The following is a 16,937-nucleotide window of genomic DNA, read 5'->3' as shown; positions in this document are numbered from 1 at the left end:
CTCCCGAAAATCTCACACATACGGTATCCCTGTACTCAGAAGCAGCGGAATGTATTTTGGGGTGTAATTTCACCTATGACCATGACATGTGGGAGTAATATATCATTTAGTGACAACTTTGTGTCTCGTGGTAGACAAGAGTGCTTTAAATTATTAATTTATTTTGCCTTTTTCGTTTTTTACACAGTCCATTTCCTTTTTTTTCCATCATTTTTATTCATATCACAGGGAATGTAAATATCCTCTGATAACAATAGGTAGTGACAGGTACTCTTTTTTTGAAAAATGTGGGGTCTATTAAACTCTAGATCTCTTCTCTGCCCTTAAAGCATCGGACCACACCAAGTTTGGTGTGATACAATGCTTTCCCAATGGCGCTGTTTATACCTGCGAAACCATGAAGTCATGAAATGCTCGTCATGTCCGGTTTCTTAGGCAATAGAAATGATTGGAGATGTTCTGGTCTCCAATCAGCTCTATAGTCAGCTGGCGGAACCACCAGCTGCATTCGTGGGTTCCTCGGTGGCACAGAAGAAAGACGGCAGGAGGGGGGAGAAGCTAGGATTGCTTTTACATGAAAAAAACAATACCAAGATGATACTTAAACCTGCAGGCATCATTGCGATATAACCACTCAAAGCCCAGCAACATACCAGTATATCGCTGGTCTTTGTTGGGCATATATTGTAATATTTTTTTTCATGCAACCTGTGGGTTAAATGAAAAAAGAGAACCAAACAGATTTCTCCATACATATTGATCAATTGGTGGTATGCCCAGCAGAATACTGCCCTGCATCCACCCAAATGATGGGTATACATACACCGTACTTTTTTTTTCTTTCAGGAAAAAAAAAGAACCTAGCAGATTCCTCCATTCACATCGATCAATGTGGATGAAGAAATCTCTGCCAAGAAAAGTAAAAAATATGATCTGCCCCTATGCTTCGGCATATATGCTCTTTTTTTTTAAACTGTGGTGGTGAAATGACCTCCTACAACGCTGGAGTTACAGATTTACGTATCATGAGAGCAAACCCTGCAGCTGAATGGCACCTGCAAAGCAAGCAAAGGTTAACCATAAATCACAGTAACAGTACAGTAAAACTGTAGAATATACCTGCAAACACTAAAACACATTAACAATAAAACATTACATTATAGCATAAATCACATGAACCATACAGAAAAACAGTAGAATGGCATACCTGCAAAGCAAACATAATATAACACAGTAAACATAAATCATTACAGTATAATAAAAAATACAGTAAAACAGTGAGAACAATAAAACAACTTTTTGGGCTTTTTTATTATATATTTTTTAATTTGTTTTTTTTACACTTGTATTATAAAACTTTGAACGTTCCAGATAAGGATTTCTCAAAATGCGACGGCCATCTAACATCTTTTGATACTCTGAGGGAAAGTGTGCCCTAGGACTGTGCCATGCTGTACGCAATTCTAATACTCTACCCTTGTGTGGTCGCGACGGAAACATTCCCCGTTGCAGAGACCAGGTTCGCCAGGATAGGAGGGACAAAAATAGCATGCGTCATACCTGTACGTTTGCTACAGACACGGCATCTTTTTTGAGGTGCTAGTTGGGTAGGGTTACCGGCAAAGACATCCGTAAAAATGTATCATGCAGCGGCTCACTGCATCTGGGTTATGATTTTTGGCCACAGCACCTGCTGGATACAGAAGGGCTGGGATTACCTCTTCCTGGAATTTTTGGAAGGATCCAGTTCGTCCAGATGATTTGTACAGCACATAAGTGTTGAACAGAGCCAACTGAAATAAGTATACAGACACTTTTTTTTTCATACCAGCACCTGGCCTTATGGGCAAATAAGTACAGCCCCATCTGGTCATTAAAGTTCACCCCTCCCATTTTAGAGTTGTAGTCGTGGACACAGGGGGCTTCTCAACAACACCAGTCGCCGTAGTAATTTGGACTGCCGTATCTGGGTGAATGGAAGACAGAAGGAAAACATTTTGTTTGTCCTTCCATCCCACTGAAAGTAATTTATTGGACCTCAAAGCAGGCTCTCTCTGTCTAAGTTGGTCATTTACAAGCGATTGGGGGAGCTCTGATGATTAGATCGCACAGTGCCACATGCGCCAATTCTCTATTGACAGAGGTTGAAATTCCGTTAGTGGCGGCTCCCGTGCGCAGGCGCGGGAGTGACATCATCACTGCTCCGGCGCTGCGAGTGGCCGGAGCACCAATACCCAGAAGAAGATGGACACTTCGTGCTACAGGGGTGCTTCGGGCAGGCTCCTGTGTCAGGTAAGTGACACACAATGGGCTACTATGCGATGCATAGTAGCCCATTATGCTTTACCTTTGCTGGGAGATAAAGAGGAAGTAAACCCATCAGAGTTTACGTCCTCTTTAAAAGCTCTCTGCTAGCGCTCGAAAAGCGACGCAAAAACAACGGTAAAGCGCCGCTAGTTTTAACGTCCTCGCACTGGCAGTGTGAAAGGGCTCTTATTCTTTACCATGGGACATTCAAAAGTAGTCAAACTGGGATGGGCAACACTGCAAAAAACAAAACAAAAGACCAACACAACAGTTTAAGGAGGACTCTACAGAAACTAGGAGAGCTGCCTGTAGCAACTTATAACTGAAAAATGGCATCAGAAGGGCCTTGAACACATAATGAACGAGTGAAGCGAATACAGAATACTTTATTAATTCCAAAGGGAAATTGTTAGAGAGAAGACCAGGTGTCAGCCCTGCAAATCTAATAACAGATGTCTGATGCGAAAAAGCCAATGAAGCACTAACCAATCTGGTGTGTCTTAACAGGGAAATTGGAATATGATAAACCTGGCAGACTCCAGGCTCAAACTATGACTTGTCTAATTCACCTGGTAATGGTGGGGCGAGACACAGGGAGCCCCTTGCAAGACCCCTCATGAGGGACAGAGAGATTGCCTAAAAGAGACAGTTACAAAGAGATGCTGTATATTCTAAACAGCATGTACCAAAGTGGAGAGAAAATTTCTCTGGATGGTTCAAAGAACGACATAGGGAAGTATCAGTAGCGTTGCTAGGTGAGGGCGGGGCACACCTGGGTGACACCCGCCAGAGGGGTGACACCCGTGGATTGTGGCACCGCTAACACCACCCCACTGCCCCGGTGATCTGCATCTCGCTGTGTCCCCAGTGGAGCAGACTGAAGCCGCCTCCTCCTCTGTTTACATCCAGCGAGGAGGAGGAGGAGCCCGAGACACACACACCGCTGTGTGTGTGTGTATGTCTGCAGCCGCGCTGTTCTGAGGTCTGTACTGTACACTAGTTTATTATAAGTAGATGGACATGTGTGTGGGGGGCGCTATGGGAGGGAAGAGAGGTGCCTATGCTGATGGGGGGGGGGGGGGGGATCTGCACTAAGGGGGGTGTCTTGTCTATACTGTGGGGGTCTGCACTAAGGGGGGTGTCTTGTCTATACTGCAGGGGTCTGGTTTAAGGGAGGCGTCTTGTCTATACTGCGGGGGTCTGCACTAAATGGGGGGTGTCTATACTGCGGGGGTTTGCACTGAATGGGGGGTGTCTATACTGCGGGGGTTTGCACTAAATGGGGGTGTCTATACTGCGGGGTTTGCACTAAATGGGGGTGTCTATACTGCGGGGGTTTGCACTAAATGGGGGTGTCTATACTGCGGGGGTTTGCACTAAATGGGGGTGTCTATACTGCGGGGGTTTGCACTAAATGGGGGTGTCTATACTGCGGGGGTTTGCACTAAATGGGGGTGTCTATACTGCGGGGGTTTGCACTAAATGGGGGTGTCTATACTGCGGGGGTTTGCACTAAATGAGGGTGTCTATACTGCGGGGGTTTGCACTAAATGGGGGTGTCTATACTGCGGGGTTTGCACTAAATGGGGGTGTCTATACTGCGGGGGTTTGCACTAAATGGGGGTGTCTATACTGCGGGGGTTTGCACTAAATGGGGGTGTCTATACTGCAGGGGTTTGCCCTAAATGGGGGTGTCTATACTGCAGGGGTTTGCCCTCAATGGGGGTGTCTATACTGCAGGGGTTTGCACTAAATGGGGGTGTCTATACTGCGGGGGTTTGCACTAAATGGGGGTGTCTATACTGCAGGGGTTTGCACTAAATGGGGGTGTCTATACTGATGGGTGGGTCTGTATTAAGAGGGTGTGTTTATACTGATGGGGGGGTTTACACTAAAGGGGGATTCTATACTGATGGAGGGGTCTATACTGTGGGGGTATGCACTAAGGGGGTGTCTATACTGATGGGGGGTGTCTATACTGAGGGGTGTCTGTATTAAGGGGGGTGTCTGTATTAAGGGGGGTCTGCGCTAAGGGGGATTCTATACAGATGGGGGGGGGTCTGCACTAAGAGGGGGTATTCTAGACTGATGGGGGTGTCTGTATTGAGGGAGGGGGTCTGTACTTAGTGGGGGGTCTGTACTGAGGGGGGGACAATAGTTGGTGGAGGGGGGGTAACACCAATGTTTTCCGCACCAGGTGACACCAACCCTAGTGACGCCACTGGGAAGTATAAATATCTGGTTAAGGTGAAAGAGAGATCCCCTTAGAGCTTAGGTCAACCTTGTCTCTGCGTAATACGAGAAAAAGCTCTATGGGGCAATCGGATGGAAATGAACAGGTGGTTTGCCATCAAACTGATACAATCTGATCTGCCAGACAGATGAGGAATAGGTCCCCCATCCTTCTGTTTTTGGCAACTAGGATTGGATGGCGGCAGGTGTCAGCGGACATGTGTCTGTATTAATATTAGTTATTCCATAACTCTTTCAGATGGATTATAGGTTTACCATGGACAGTTTCTCAGACATTTCAGCTCTTCTGGGTAAGGCTATATGTACTTGTATCTCTGTGGAGAATTGGTGGATAGTCTTTAGGAAGAATTACCTTCTTATGCAAACAATGCATATTACATTTATTATATGGTGCTTACCTTATCTTTAAGTAAGCCTTTAGACCCGATGACCTTGTCGAAGATGTGCTTTCCAACATGAGCATCTACAGCAGATAGTGGGTCATCCAACAAGTAGACATCAGCATTGCAAAAAACAGCACGGGCCAGGCTCACTCTTTGCTTCTGTCCTCCTGATAAGTTCACACCCTACCCAGGAAAAAGAGGAGATTGAGGGGGTAAGTTGGGGAATGGAGAGATAGATCTGTGGGCGTTGATCTGATGGGTGTTGTCAGCGTAGAGGTGGTATTGAAACCATGGGAGGTTATTAACTGGCCCAGGGAAGAGTTAAAGAGAGAATAGGAGGGGCCCAAGGACGAAGCAACAGGATACCCCCCACAGAAAGAGGAAGAGGAGATGGTGTATGCGACACTGAAAGTGTGCTGAGTTAGTAAAGAGGAGAACTAGGAAAGTGTAGAGCCCCGGAGACCAAGGGAATGGAGTTTAGGAGTAGGAGGTCAACTGTGTCAAAGGCAGCAGAAAGATTTAGCAGTCAGTAGGTAATTAATGAGTTTTAGTAGGGCAGTTTCAGTGGAAGCCAGACTCTAGGGGATAGAAAAGGTTGTCAGTGAGGTAGCAACTCAATCACGAGGCATTCAAGAAGCTTTGAGACAAACTGGTATTCAAACAAGTGGGGTCCAGTGAATGTTTGTGAGGTTGGGGGGTAACCACTGCATGTTTGAGCAGGGAGGTAAAGGTGCCAGAGGAGAAATAGAGGTTGAAGAAATGGGTTACAGAGTTTAGGAAAGAGCAGGAAGAGGGTTGTAGTAGTTGGGAGGGGACAGGGTCCAGGTGGTGAGGTGAGCCTTGGAAAGGAGTTTGACAACTTCCTCAGTGGTTACAGGGTTGAATGAGGAAAGTATTGAGTGTCATGTTGTACCGGTTAGAGGAAAAAGCTGGACGTAGATCTCTCATCATGAATCGTGTTGATTTTGTTTTTTTAAATGATTGGCATACTCCTTAGCAGAAAGTCAGTTAGTGGGTGGAGACAGTGGGAGGCAAAGTAAGGAATTAAGGGTAGAAAAGAGTTAATGAGAATTGGATAAGAGTGTTTTGATGAGAGTGGTGTAGTAGGTATGTTTATCAGAGGAGAGGCAGGAGTTTGTTTTTACGCCATGCTCGTCTCTGGAGATGTTTGGTGTCGTCAGACCCGCCCCGCCACCCCTCCCCCACCGATGGAAGATGAATATTTGATTTCACCTAAATCAGGATCCATCAGCATAAGGGACACAACACACTGAATGTCCCCTGTGTTTATAGTGCTTCCGGAAAGTATTAACAGCGCTTCACTTTCTCCACATTTTGTTATGTTACAGCCTTATTCCAAAAATGTATTAAATTAATTTTCCTTAAAATTCTACACACAACATGACAACATGAAAGAAGTTTGTTTGAAATCTTTGCAAATTTATTAAAAATAAAAACAAAAAAAAATCCCATGTACATAAGTATTCACAGCCTTTATTCAATACTTTGTTGAAGCACCTTTGGCACCAATTACAGCCTCAAGTCTTTTTGAGTATGATGCTACAAGCTTGGCACAACTATTTTTGGCCAGTTTCTCCCATTCTTCTTTGCAGGACCTCTGAAGCTCCATCAGCTTGGATGGGGAGTGTCAGCTATTTTCAGATCTCTCCAGAGATGTTCAATCAGGTTCAAATCTGGGCTCTGGCTGGGCCACCTAAGGACTTTACAGAGTTGTCCTTTAGCCATTCTTTTGTTATCTTGTCTGTGTGCTTAGGATCATTGTCCTATTGGAAGATGCCCCAGCCTAAGCCCTCTGCAGCAATCTTTTTCTTGATCCTGACTAGTTTCCCAGTTGCTGCAGCTGAAAAACATCCCCACGGCATGATGCTGCTAACACCATGCTTAATTGTAGGGATGGTATTGGCCAGGTGAGCAGTGCTGCCTGGTTTTCTCCAGACATGACGCTTGCCATTCAGGCCAAAGAGTTCAATCCTTGTTTCATCAGTCCAGAGAATTTTGTTTCTCATGGTCAGAGTCCTTCAGGTGCCTTTTGGCAGACTCCATGTGCCTTTTACTGAGGAGTGGGGTTTCAGTCTGGCCACTCTACCATACAGGCCAGATTGGAGGAGTTCTGCAGAAAAGGTTGTTCTTCTGGAAGGTTCTCTTCTCTTTCTCTCCACAGAGAAATGCTGGAGCTCTGTCAGAGTAACCATCTGGTTCTTGGTCACCTCCCTGACTAAGGCCCTTCTCCCATGATCACTCAGTTTGGTCGAATGGCCCACTCTAGGAGGAGTCCTGGTGGTTCTGAACATCTTCCATTTATGGATGATGGCGGCCACTGTGCTTATTGGGACCTACAATGCTGCAGAAATGTTTCTGTACCCTTCCCCAGATCTGTGCCTCAGTGCAATCCTGTCTCTGAGGTCTACAGACAATTCCTTGGACTTCATGGATTGGTTTGTGCTCTGACATGCACTGTTAACTGTGGGACCTTATATAGACAGGTGTGTGCCTTTCCAAATCATGTCCAATCAACTGAATTTACCACAGGCAGACTCCATTTAATTTGTAGAAACATCTCAAGGATGATCAATGGAAATGGGATGCACCTAAGCTCAATTTTGTGTGTCATACTTATGTACATGTGATTACTTATGTACATGTGATTTTTTTTTATAAATTTGCAAAGATTTTATACAATCTTCTAACACATTGTCATCATGGGGTATTGTTTGTAGAATTTTGATGAAAATAATGAATTTAATACATTTTGGAATAAAGCTGTAACAAAATGTGGAAAAAGTGAAGTGCTGTGAATACTTTCCGGATGCACTGTAATATTGATTTATTTTGACTGAATTTAGGCTTTAATTCTTCAGCTGAAAACAACCCCAGTATAAGGGTAAGTTGGGACCTGGTTTAAAATCGACGTAAAAACAGAATGCAATGATTTGCAGATCTCTTAAACCCATAATATTTTAGTCACAATAGAAAATAGAAACATATCCAAATTTTAAAACAGAGAAAATGTACCATTTTAAAGCAGAGTTCCACCCATAAATGGAACTTCCGTTGCTCGGATTCCCCCCTCCCCTCCGGTGCCACATTTGGCACCTTTCAGGGGGTAGGGGGGAGCAGATACCTCTCAAATCCAGGTATCTGCTTCCACTTCAGTGGTAAGATCACGGCAAACAATGTAATATCCTTCTGGAAGAAACACAGGTCCTCAAAGCGTGACTTGTACATGCACAGTAGGAAACAGACTGTGAAGCCGTAAGGCTTCACTTCCTGTTTCCCTTTGTAATGATGCTGGATCCTGCACACAGAGCCAAGGGATGGGTTGGATTTGGGTGCCGACATTGCGGGCTCCCAGTACAGGCAAGTGTCCTTATATTAACCGGTTGCTGTCCGACCACTCAAATGATGGCGGGGCGGCTCTCGTTCTGTGAACGTCTCGTTATGTGGAAAAATATATCCAGGTTTTAGGGCAGCATATGCGACCATCCAGATAACATCTTTTTAAGGGATGGCCTTGCATATGTCTGCAGGAAAATGCTAAACCACATACTGCATGGCTTCATAGCAGCAGAGTCTAGGTGCAAAACAGTGTGTGTGTGTGTGTGTGTGTGTGTGTGTGTGTGTGTGTGTGTGTGTGTGTGTGTGTGTGTGTGTGTGTGTGTGTGTGTGTGTGTGTGTGTGTGTGTGTGTGTGTGTGTGTGTAAACCCTTACAACAGACTTTTTACTACAGGTAAGCCTATAAATCTGGCTTACCTGTAGCTACCCTGGATATCTCCTAAACCTGAACGGTTTAGGAGCTATCCCCTGTATTTGCATTCCAAGCACAGCGCCGGAGCCCGCGATACCCGGATGTAACTCCAGGAGCGATGTCGGCCACCAGAGCGGTGTACAAGGACAGCTGCAGGGGCTTCGATCTCAGGTAAGTAATTCACAATGAGCTAGTATGCTATGCATGCTCGCTCATTATGCCTTTGTCTTGCAGGGGTTTTTTTTTTTGGTCCTAGGGTTTACAACCACTTTAAATATTAAGGCCTCATGCACACAGGGCGTTTTCACAGCTGCTTTTACCAGCGGCAGACTTTTTTTTTTTTTTTTTTTTTTTTTTTATAATTTTTATTAAAAGTTTTTCTTCATAACAGAGGAGAAAATACAATATAATAAAAATAATCATCCACATTTAAATACATGTAGACAATAGAAACAAGTAAAGACAGAACCGTTGACATCCCGGCACGTTATATTCACATTTACTTTTAACTAGTTTGGTAAACCGATCTTAAAGTCATATACCCGTGGTATTTAATCTATTTCTAAAAAAAAAAAAAAAAAAAAAGAACATACCCAGCTAGAGTTCACAGCCCTCAGACCCCCAGGCGACCCAATTGGGATCCTGCTGCAGACCAGGGGCTGGTGCCGCTTACTCCCACCAAGTGATTTATACCCTGCCCCACTAAGATTACATAGACCGAGAAGCCGGCTAACAACTAGAGCAAGTAACTTGCCTGCAATGTGCCTGCTGTCTTGCTTATCAACCCAAGAGGGTAGCAACAAACTGCACCAAGTGAGGTGTCAAAGGCGGAAAGAAAGAAAACGTGTGAGGGGGTGAGAGGGGGAGCAGAATTTGCTGATCCAGTGCTAATGTCCCCGAGAGGCCAGACTACCAGGTTGTACCCCAGGTATAAGGGAAAGGTTACATAGCGTGGCCCATGGTTCCCAAACAGCCTGAAACTTCTCAGTTTTGCCGTTTAGTTTAGCCACCACTTGTTCTTGCACCATAATCCAGGTGACCTTTGTTTTTTTTTTTACTTTCTTTATTTATATCACATAAGTCCAGTAGGGGGGAACAATAATCACAAGAGGCAACAGAGACATTAATTTCTTACATAAATATATCTTATATCCTATAGAACATACTCCATTTTCCGCTTCCTTTTTATAAATTTAACCAAGTTGTTCTATCTACATATTGCGTCTTCCAATTTATATATATTATCTATCTATTCCAGTTTTATCTATTATAATTCTTATTTCCCCCTATTATAGATCCCCCAAACTTCCCTCATCTTTTATCAATTTTTTTTTATCCCTTAACCCAGCTCCCAAAAAAAAAAAAAAGAAAAGGAAAACGATTATTATTATTATTTACCCCCTTCCCCCACCCCCCTCCTCCACCTCCTCTCCCCCTCCCATATCCCCCCCCCCCGCAGGAGACAGGTTCTTCCCAACCCCCGTAGGGGGTTCGGCGCATTCAAGTATGTGCGGACTCACTCCTCTGCTATGTTCCCCAACAGATTCTTCCCTTCCTCTGAATTCATAAATGAGTTCCAAGATCTCCAAGTTTCGTCATATTGATCCTTTCTATCTTGGGCTGAGAGAACTAAGTCCTCTATGGAGCCCACGTTTCTTACTCTATTTAGCCACATTGCAATTGAAGGTGGCCTGGGATCTTTCCATCTGAGTGCGATTCCTGCCTTAGCTGCATTAACTAGATGGCATATCACTGATTTCCTGTTTGTAAAGGTAGCTCTGTAGAATGAAGCAAACAAAAAAAGCCGGGTCTTCTGGGATCTGGTATGATGTAAATTTTTGAGAGATCCTTTGTACTTCTAGCCAATATTGTCTTATCTTAGGGCATTGCCAAAATATATGCATCAAGGTCCCCCGTTCCTTATTACACCGCCAACAACGGTCAGAAGCCTCTGGAAAGAACTTACACAGTTTTGACGGGGTATAATTCCACTGCGTCAATATCTTATAATTGGATTCCTGAGTCCGCGAGCAGATCGATGAGTTCAATGCCAGATATACAATCTTCTGCCGTTGTGTGGGTGAAAGTCTTTCCCAGGTCCTTCTCCCATTTCTCAATTCCAGGCATTTTAAAACCTTCTGGGGGGGCATTCAACATTTCATATCTTAGAGATTACCCGTGAAAGGGGCTCTTTCTCCTCAAAGTATATCTCGAACTTTGTCAGTTGTCTGATAGTTTGTCGCCAGTCCTAATGATTGAAAAAAAATGTTGCAGCTGTAATGCCTCCCAAAAATGTATTTCATATCGACCTCCTCGTTGCGTCAATGTGGCGATCGAAGGCCATGTTTCCAATTGTAGAAAGTGCGATGCTTGGGTATAGCCCCTTTCTATAAGTCCCTGAAATGTTCCTGGTTCCATTCCCGGTAAAAAAACAGGGTTACCCAGGATGGGAAATAGTGGTGAATTTGTTGTAGAGAATTGAGGATTTTGACTAATCTTAGCCCCTATCTGCAGTGTTGGGCCTATAAGTGGGTGTCTTTTAAGCAATTCTGGTAATGTTGTATAACACCAGATTGCCCATAATTTAAATTCTGTGTGTCTACACCAGTCTATCATTCTGCCAATATGTACTGCCTGATAATATTTAAACATATCTGGTACTGCCAGGCCGCCGTAGCGTTTAGGAGCTCTCATGATATTTCTATTAATCCTTGGTCGTTTATTCGCCCATATAAATTTAGTAAAAAGAGTATCTATCTGGCGGAAAAAAATTGTTGGAATATCTATAGGTATGGTCTGGAATAGATATAACAGTTTTGGCAGTATGTTCATTTTTATAATATTACATCTGGCAAACCACGAATGTAATCCCTGTTTCCATTTGTCTAATAGTGCCCGAATTTCCTGTAGTAGCGGGGGGAAATTTACTGTAAAAGTCTTCTCCATCTTATCTGGTATATATGTACCTAAATACTTAAGTGCTACATTCACCCATTTAAAGCTATAATTAGGTCGTATAGTCTGTTATACCCCTATGGGCAGAGCTACCCCCATTGCCTCCGAATTTATTTTTAGGTTTGATATCTCCCCATATCTTACAATTTCCTACATAAGGTTTGGTAGGGAGATGTGTGGTCTAGATAAGGAAAACAGAAGGTCATCCGCATATGCTGATTTTTTATAGTTATGCCCCCCTATTTGGAGTCCCTGAATGTCCGGGTTTTGTCAGATTTTATTGAATAGTGGTTCTAATGAGAGGACAAACAATAGGGGTGAGAGAGGGCAGCCCTGGCGTGTTCCGTTCGTGATCTTAAATGGTTCTGAAAAAACTCCATTTACCTTCACTAAAGCCTGTGGGGAGGCATATATCCCAGCAATCCACCGTAGCATACCCTATCCCACCCCCATGTGTCTTAATACCGTGAACATAAATCTCCAATTGACCCGGTCAAATGCCTTTTCTGCGTCCGTACTTAAAAAGACACTCAGGGTTTTTGTTTGGTTGGAAAAGTGTACCAAGTTTAGTACTTTGATTACATTATCTCTCGCTTCCCGCGAGGGGATAAACCCTACTTGGTCCAAATGCACCAGCTGATGTAATTGCGATTGTAGACGGGAGGCCAATATTTTAGTGAAAAGTTTTAAATCCACTTTTAACAACGAGATCGGCCGGTAACTGCCGCACTCCGCCGGATCCTTCCCCTCCTTCGGAATAACCGAGATATGTGCCCTAAGCATATCCGGGGGGGGGGGGGGGGGGGGGGTACGGTAGTCCGGCCGAGCGCGTTGAAAACCTTTACCATATGTGGACCTAATATTGGAAAGAAGTTCCTATAATATTGTATTGGATTTTATTGCTACACTTAATTCTTCAACAGTTATTGGGATTTCTAAGCTGTTACGGACCGGAGAGGGCAGTCTATGAAGGCCTGCCGAGGATAAATAATCCTCCACTTTAGCCATGGGAAAGGAAGGGGATATCAAATTATAAAGGGCCGCATAGTATTCTTTGAACCTCTGCGCTATATATTTAGGCATTGTAATTAACTGTCCATTTCGTCCCTTTATATTGGGTACGTAGATTGTCCTCCCCTTCTCCTTAAGCTTCCCCGCCAACACTCTACCACACTTGTCTCCTAGTTCATACCCTGTTCTCCTCCCTGCCTGTATCACCGCTTTCGCTTTATAACGAAGCAGGTCTGTTATCTGCCTCCTCAGATGTGCTAGATCTTTCCCCAGGAGTGGTGTCTGTACTTTATGTTGCGTTTCAAGTTTTTGAATTTCTTCCAATATTTTTGTTATCTGCGCTTCTCGTACTTTTTTCATTTGGGAGCCATGTTTAATCAAAATCCCCCGCATGACCACCTTATGTGCCTCCCATATCATGCCCGGGTCGCTCCCCGGGGTGTCATTGGTCTGAAAGTATGCCATCATTTCCTTTGTTATATCCTCCTGTATATCTGCTTTCTGTAGCAGACTTTCATTCAAACACCAGCTATGTCCCGAGGAGCGAGCCAGGCTAGACAGGGAGATCTGCAATGTAACCGGTGCATGGTCTGACCAAGTTATATTTCCTATCGTCACCTCTATTACCGACGTGAGTAGGTAGTGTGGCACAAGGAATAGATCAATACGGGAGTACTGTTGATGCTGGTTGAAAAAAAAAAAAAAGTATAATCCTTTTCTCCTGCGTGAAAAATCCGCCATACATCTACCAACTGCATCTCCTGTTTGACCCTCTTCCTAGCACCATCTGGGGTCGAGGATGATCCCACGGAGGTATCCATTCCGGGGTCCAAGGAGACATTAAAGTCTCCTCCCAGAATCAACTTTCCTTCTACAAATTCTGCTAATTTTCTCAAAGATTTATTTAAGAAAGCATCCTGTTGTATGTTTGGTGCATATATCGCAGCCAATGTTACTTTTACTCCATCAATATGGCCTTTAAGAAATAGGAATCGTCCATTCCCATCCACTGGTCTATCCACAAGAGACCAAGATATCTAATTAGAAATCAGAATGAACACCCCCTTAGATTTTGCTTCTTGATTGTGTGCATGATAAACACAGGGAAAAAAATCTGTTCTGAAGTAAGGGGAGTCCACCCGTCCTAAAATGCGTTTCCTGTACAAATGCTACATCTGTACGGTGACGTTTCAAATCATTTAATAGCATCCTTCTTTTTTCGGGGACATTAAGTCCCTTAACATTCATAGAGGTCACCCTTATCCCCTCCATCCTGGGGGAGGGGAAGGGGAGAGGGGAAGGGGAGAGAGAAAAAAAAAACCCAATCCCCCTAAGAGAGACACCCCCCTCTGAGCCTCCGGCCGTCTGGCTCAGGTGGGTGTAGACCTAATTTGGGGTTCGGCCTGGATTTGGCATAGAGCCGAGAGCTCTGTTCCTAATCCCCTCCACCCGGTCCTATAGCCCCCATCTAGGGCTTCCTTTCCATGTTACCTCGCCTTTTTACCTATACTTACATGCCTTCCTTCCTTCCTTCCTTTCCCTCCTCCCGTTGCACCTTCCACCCCACCATCTCCCAAGGGGCAGTGGTAGTCTTCTCCCACATTCCTCTTTCTTACTCTTTCCCACTTCTGCCCCTTTCTTGCTTCTTCACAATTACCATGTGTTCTATCTTAGATTCCCTAGAGTTCCCATCTTGTCTAAGCTGTCAATGTAAACAGATCTGGTACTTTCCCCCCTCTTATTTATTATTTATATCTTCCCTCCAGATTTTCCTGTTTATTACATATATTCTCAACCTTCCCCTTTCAGAACTTAATCAAAATATTCCCCCCTAGTATTCCATATACACATACCAAATTATATAGTGCCACCTAAATTATGCAGTAGTACAAACGGACAAAAAAAATAAAATACAGTGCTAGTTTCCTTATTTCATAACATAATTACAATCTAATGATATAATTACAATAGGAACGATGGTACCACTCCTCTTATATATTCTATTGCTCTCTAAAATTCTCTCTCACCCCATGTATATATACATACATACAGTGGTGTGAAAAAGTGTTTGCCCCCTTCCTCATTTCCTGTTCCTTTGCATGTTTGTCACACTTAAGTGTTTCGGAACATCAAACCAATTTAAACAATAGTCAAGGACAACACAAGTAAACACAAAATGCAATTTGTAAATGAAGGTGTTTATTATTAAAGGTGAAAAAAAATCCAAACCATCATGGCCCTGTGTGAAAAAGTGATTGCCCCCTAAACCTAATAACTGGTTGGGCCACCCTTAGCAGCAACAACTGCAACCAAGCGTTTGCGATAACGTGCAATGAGGCTTTTACAGCGTCCTGGAGGAATTTTGGCCCACTCATCTTTGCAGAATTGTCCTAATTCAGTTACATTAGAGGGTTTTCGAGCATGAACGGCCTTTTTAAGGTCATACCACAACATCTCAATAGGATTCAGGTCAGGACTTTGGCTAGGCCACTCCAAAGTCTTCATTTTGTTTTTCTTCAGCCATTCGGTGGTGGACTTGCTGGTGTGTTTAGGATCATTGTCCTGCTGCAGAACCCAAGTTCGTTTCAGCTTGAGTACACGAACAGATGGTCGGACATTCTCCTTCAGGATCTCTTGGTAGACAGAAGAATTCATAGTTCCTTTTATCACGGCAAGTCTTCCAGGTCCTGAAGCAGCAAAACAGCCCCAGACCATCACACTACCACCACCATATTTTACTGTTGGTATAATGTTCTTTTTATGAAATGCAGTGTTCCTTCTACGCCAGATATACTTGGACACACACCTTCCAAAGAGTTCCACTTTTGTCTCATCGGTCCACAGAATGTTGTCCCAAAAGTCTTGGGGATCATCAAGATGTGCTGTGGAGAAATTGAGACGAGCTTTGATGTTCTTTTTGCTCAGCAGTGGTTTTCTCCTTGGAACTCTGCCATGCAGGCCATTTTTGCCCAGTCTTTTCCTGATGGTGGAGGCATGAACGCTGACCTTAACTGAGGCAAGTGAGGCCTGCAGTTCCTTGGACGTTGTTGTGGGGTCTTTTGTGACCTCTTGGATGAGTCGTCGCTGCGCTCTTGGGGTAATTTTGGGCGGCCGGCCACTCCTGGGAAGGTTCACCACTGTTCCATGTCTTCGCCATTTGTGGATAATGGCTCTCACTGTGGTTCGCTGGATTCCCAAAGCTTTGGAAATGGCTTTATAACCCTTTCCAGACAGATAGATCTCAATTACTTTCTTTCTCAATTGTTCCTGAATTTCTTTGGGTCTCGGCATGATGTGTAGCTTTTAAGGATCTTCTGGTGGACCTTACTGTGTCAAGCAGCTCCTATTTAAGTGATGCCTTGATTGTGAACAGGTGTGGCAATAATCAGGCCTGGGTGTGGCTAGAGAAATTGAACTCAGGTGTGGACAACCACAGTTATAGTATGTTTTAACAAGGGGGCAATCACTTTTTCACGCAGGGCCATGATGGTTTGGATTTTTTTTCACCTTTAATAACAAACACCTTCATTTACAAATTGCATTTTGTGTTTACTTGCGTTGTCCTTGACTATTGTTTAAATTGGTTTGATGTTCCGAAACACTTAAGTGTGACAAACATGCAAAGGAACAGGAAATGAGGAAGGGGGCAAACACTTTTTCACACCACTGTACATACATACATATACATTCCTATAAGCACACACCTGTGTATGCATACATACCTACATCAATTTGTACAAAAATCCACTACCCCCTTTACCCATTACCATCCCCCCTCTCCTCCCGCCCCCTCCCCCTAACTCCTAAAAAACAAACAAAAAAAAAACATGTGTTTTTAATAAGGGTGCCATATCTATTAGGCACCAAATTGTGTGATAATACCACAGTGATATAATATTACTTTCACAGCAAACAAAACAAAAAAAATACAAAAAATATAAAAAAAACATTCCTCCTATGTGTCCCTGTTTATCTTCCCTAAATACCCTATATATTCCCCCCCCCCCAGTATAACCACCTCCCACCCCTCCCTCTTTTCATTCTCAGTGCACATACTACCCCTGTTTTCCTACCCCAGTGTGGACCAGACCCCCCAAACCTCAACCCCCCCCCCCAAAAAAAAGGGGGGGGCGGAGAGAAAAGACCTCCCCCTTTAAAAAAAACAAGCAAAAATAAAAGGTTGACCTCCCTCCCAGCAAAAAAAATAAAAATAAAGATTCCTTCCTTCTCAGATATATAAAGGGGCGATATCTAAATTCTA

General features: G+C 43.8%; 1 protein-coding gene across 1 annotated transcript in view; it reads right to left on the bottom strand.

Moving 5' to 3' along the window:
* ABCC1 (ATP binding cassette subfamily C member 1 (ABCC1 blood group)) overlaps positions 1-16,937 on the bottom strand; it is an 852,279-nt gene that overhangs the window by 187,141 nt on the left and 648,201 nt on the right. The window contains exon 18 of the mRNA XM_077448931.1: positions 4,959-5,126. Within this exon, the coding sequence (XP_077305057.1) occupies positions 4,959-5,126 (168 nt within the window). The remainder of the gene's footprint in view (positions 1-4,958; positions 5,127-16,937) is intronic.

Source organism: Lithobates pipiens, unplaced genomic scaffold, assembly GCF_037356315.1.
Source record: "Lithobates pipiens isolate NorthernLeopardFrog02 unplaced genomic scaffold, aLitPip1_a1.2 Scaffold_22, whole genome shotgun sequence".
Lineage (NCBI taxonomy): Eukaryota > Metazoa > Chordata > Amphibia > Anura > Ranidae > Lithobates > Lithobates pipiens.
Note: the sequence above shows the minus strand (reverse complement) of the source record. Positions and strands in the feature narration are given on the sequence as shown.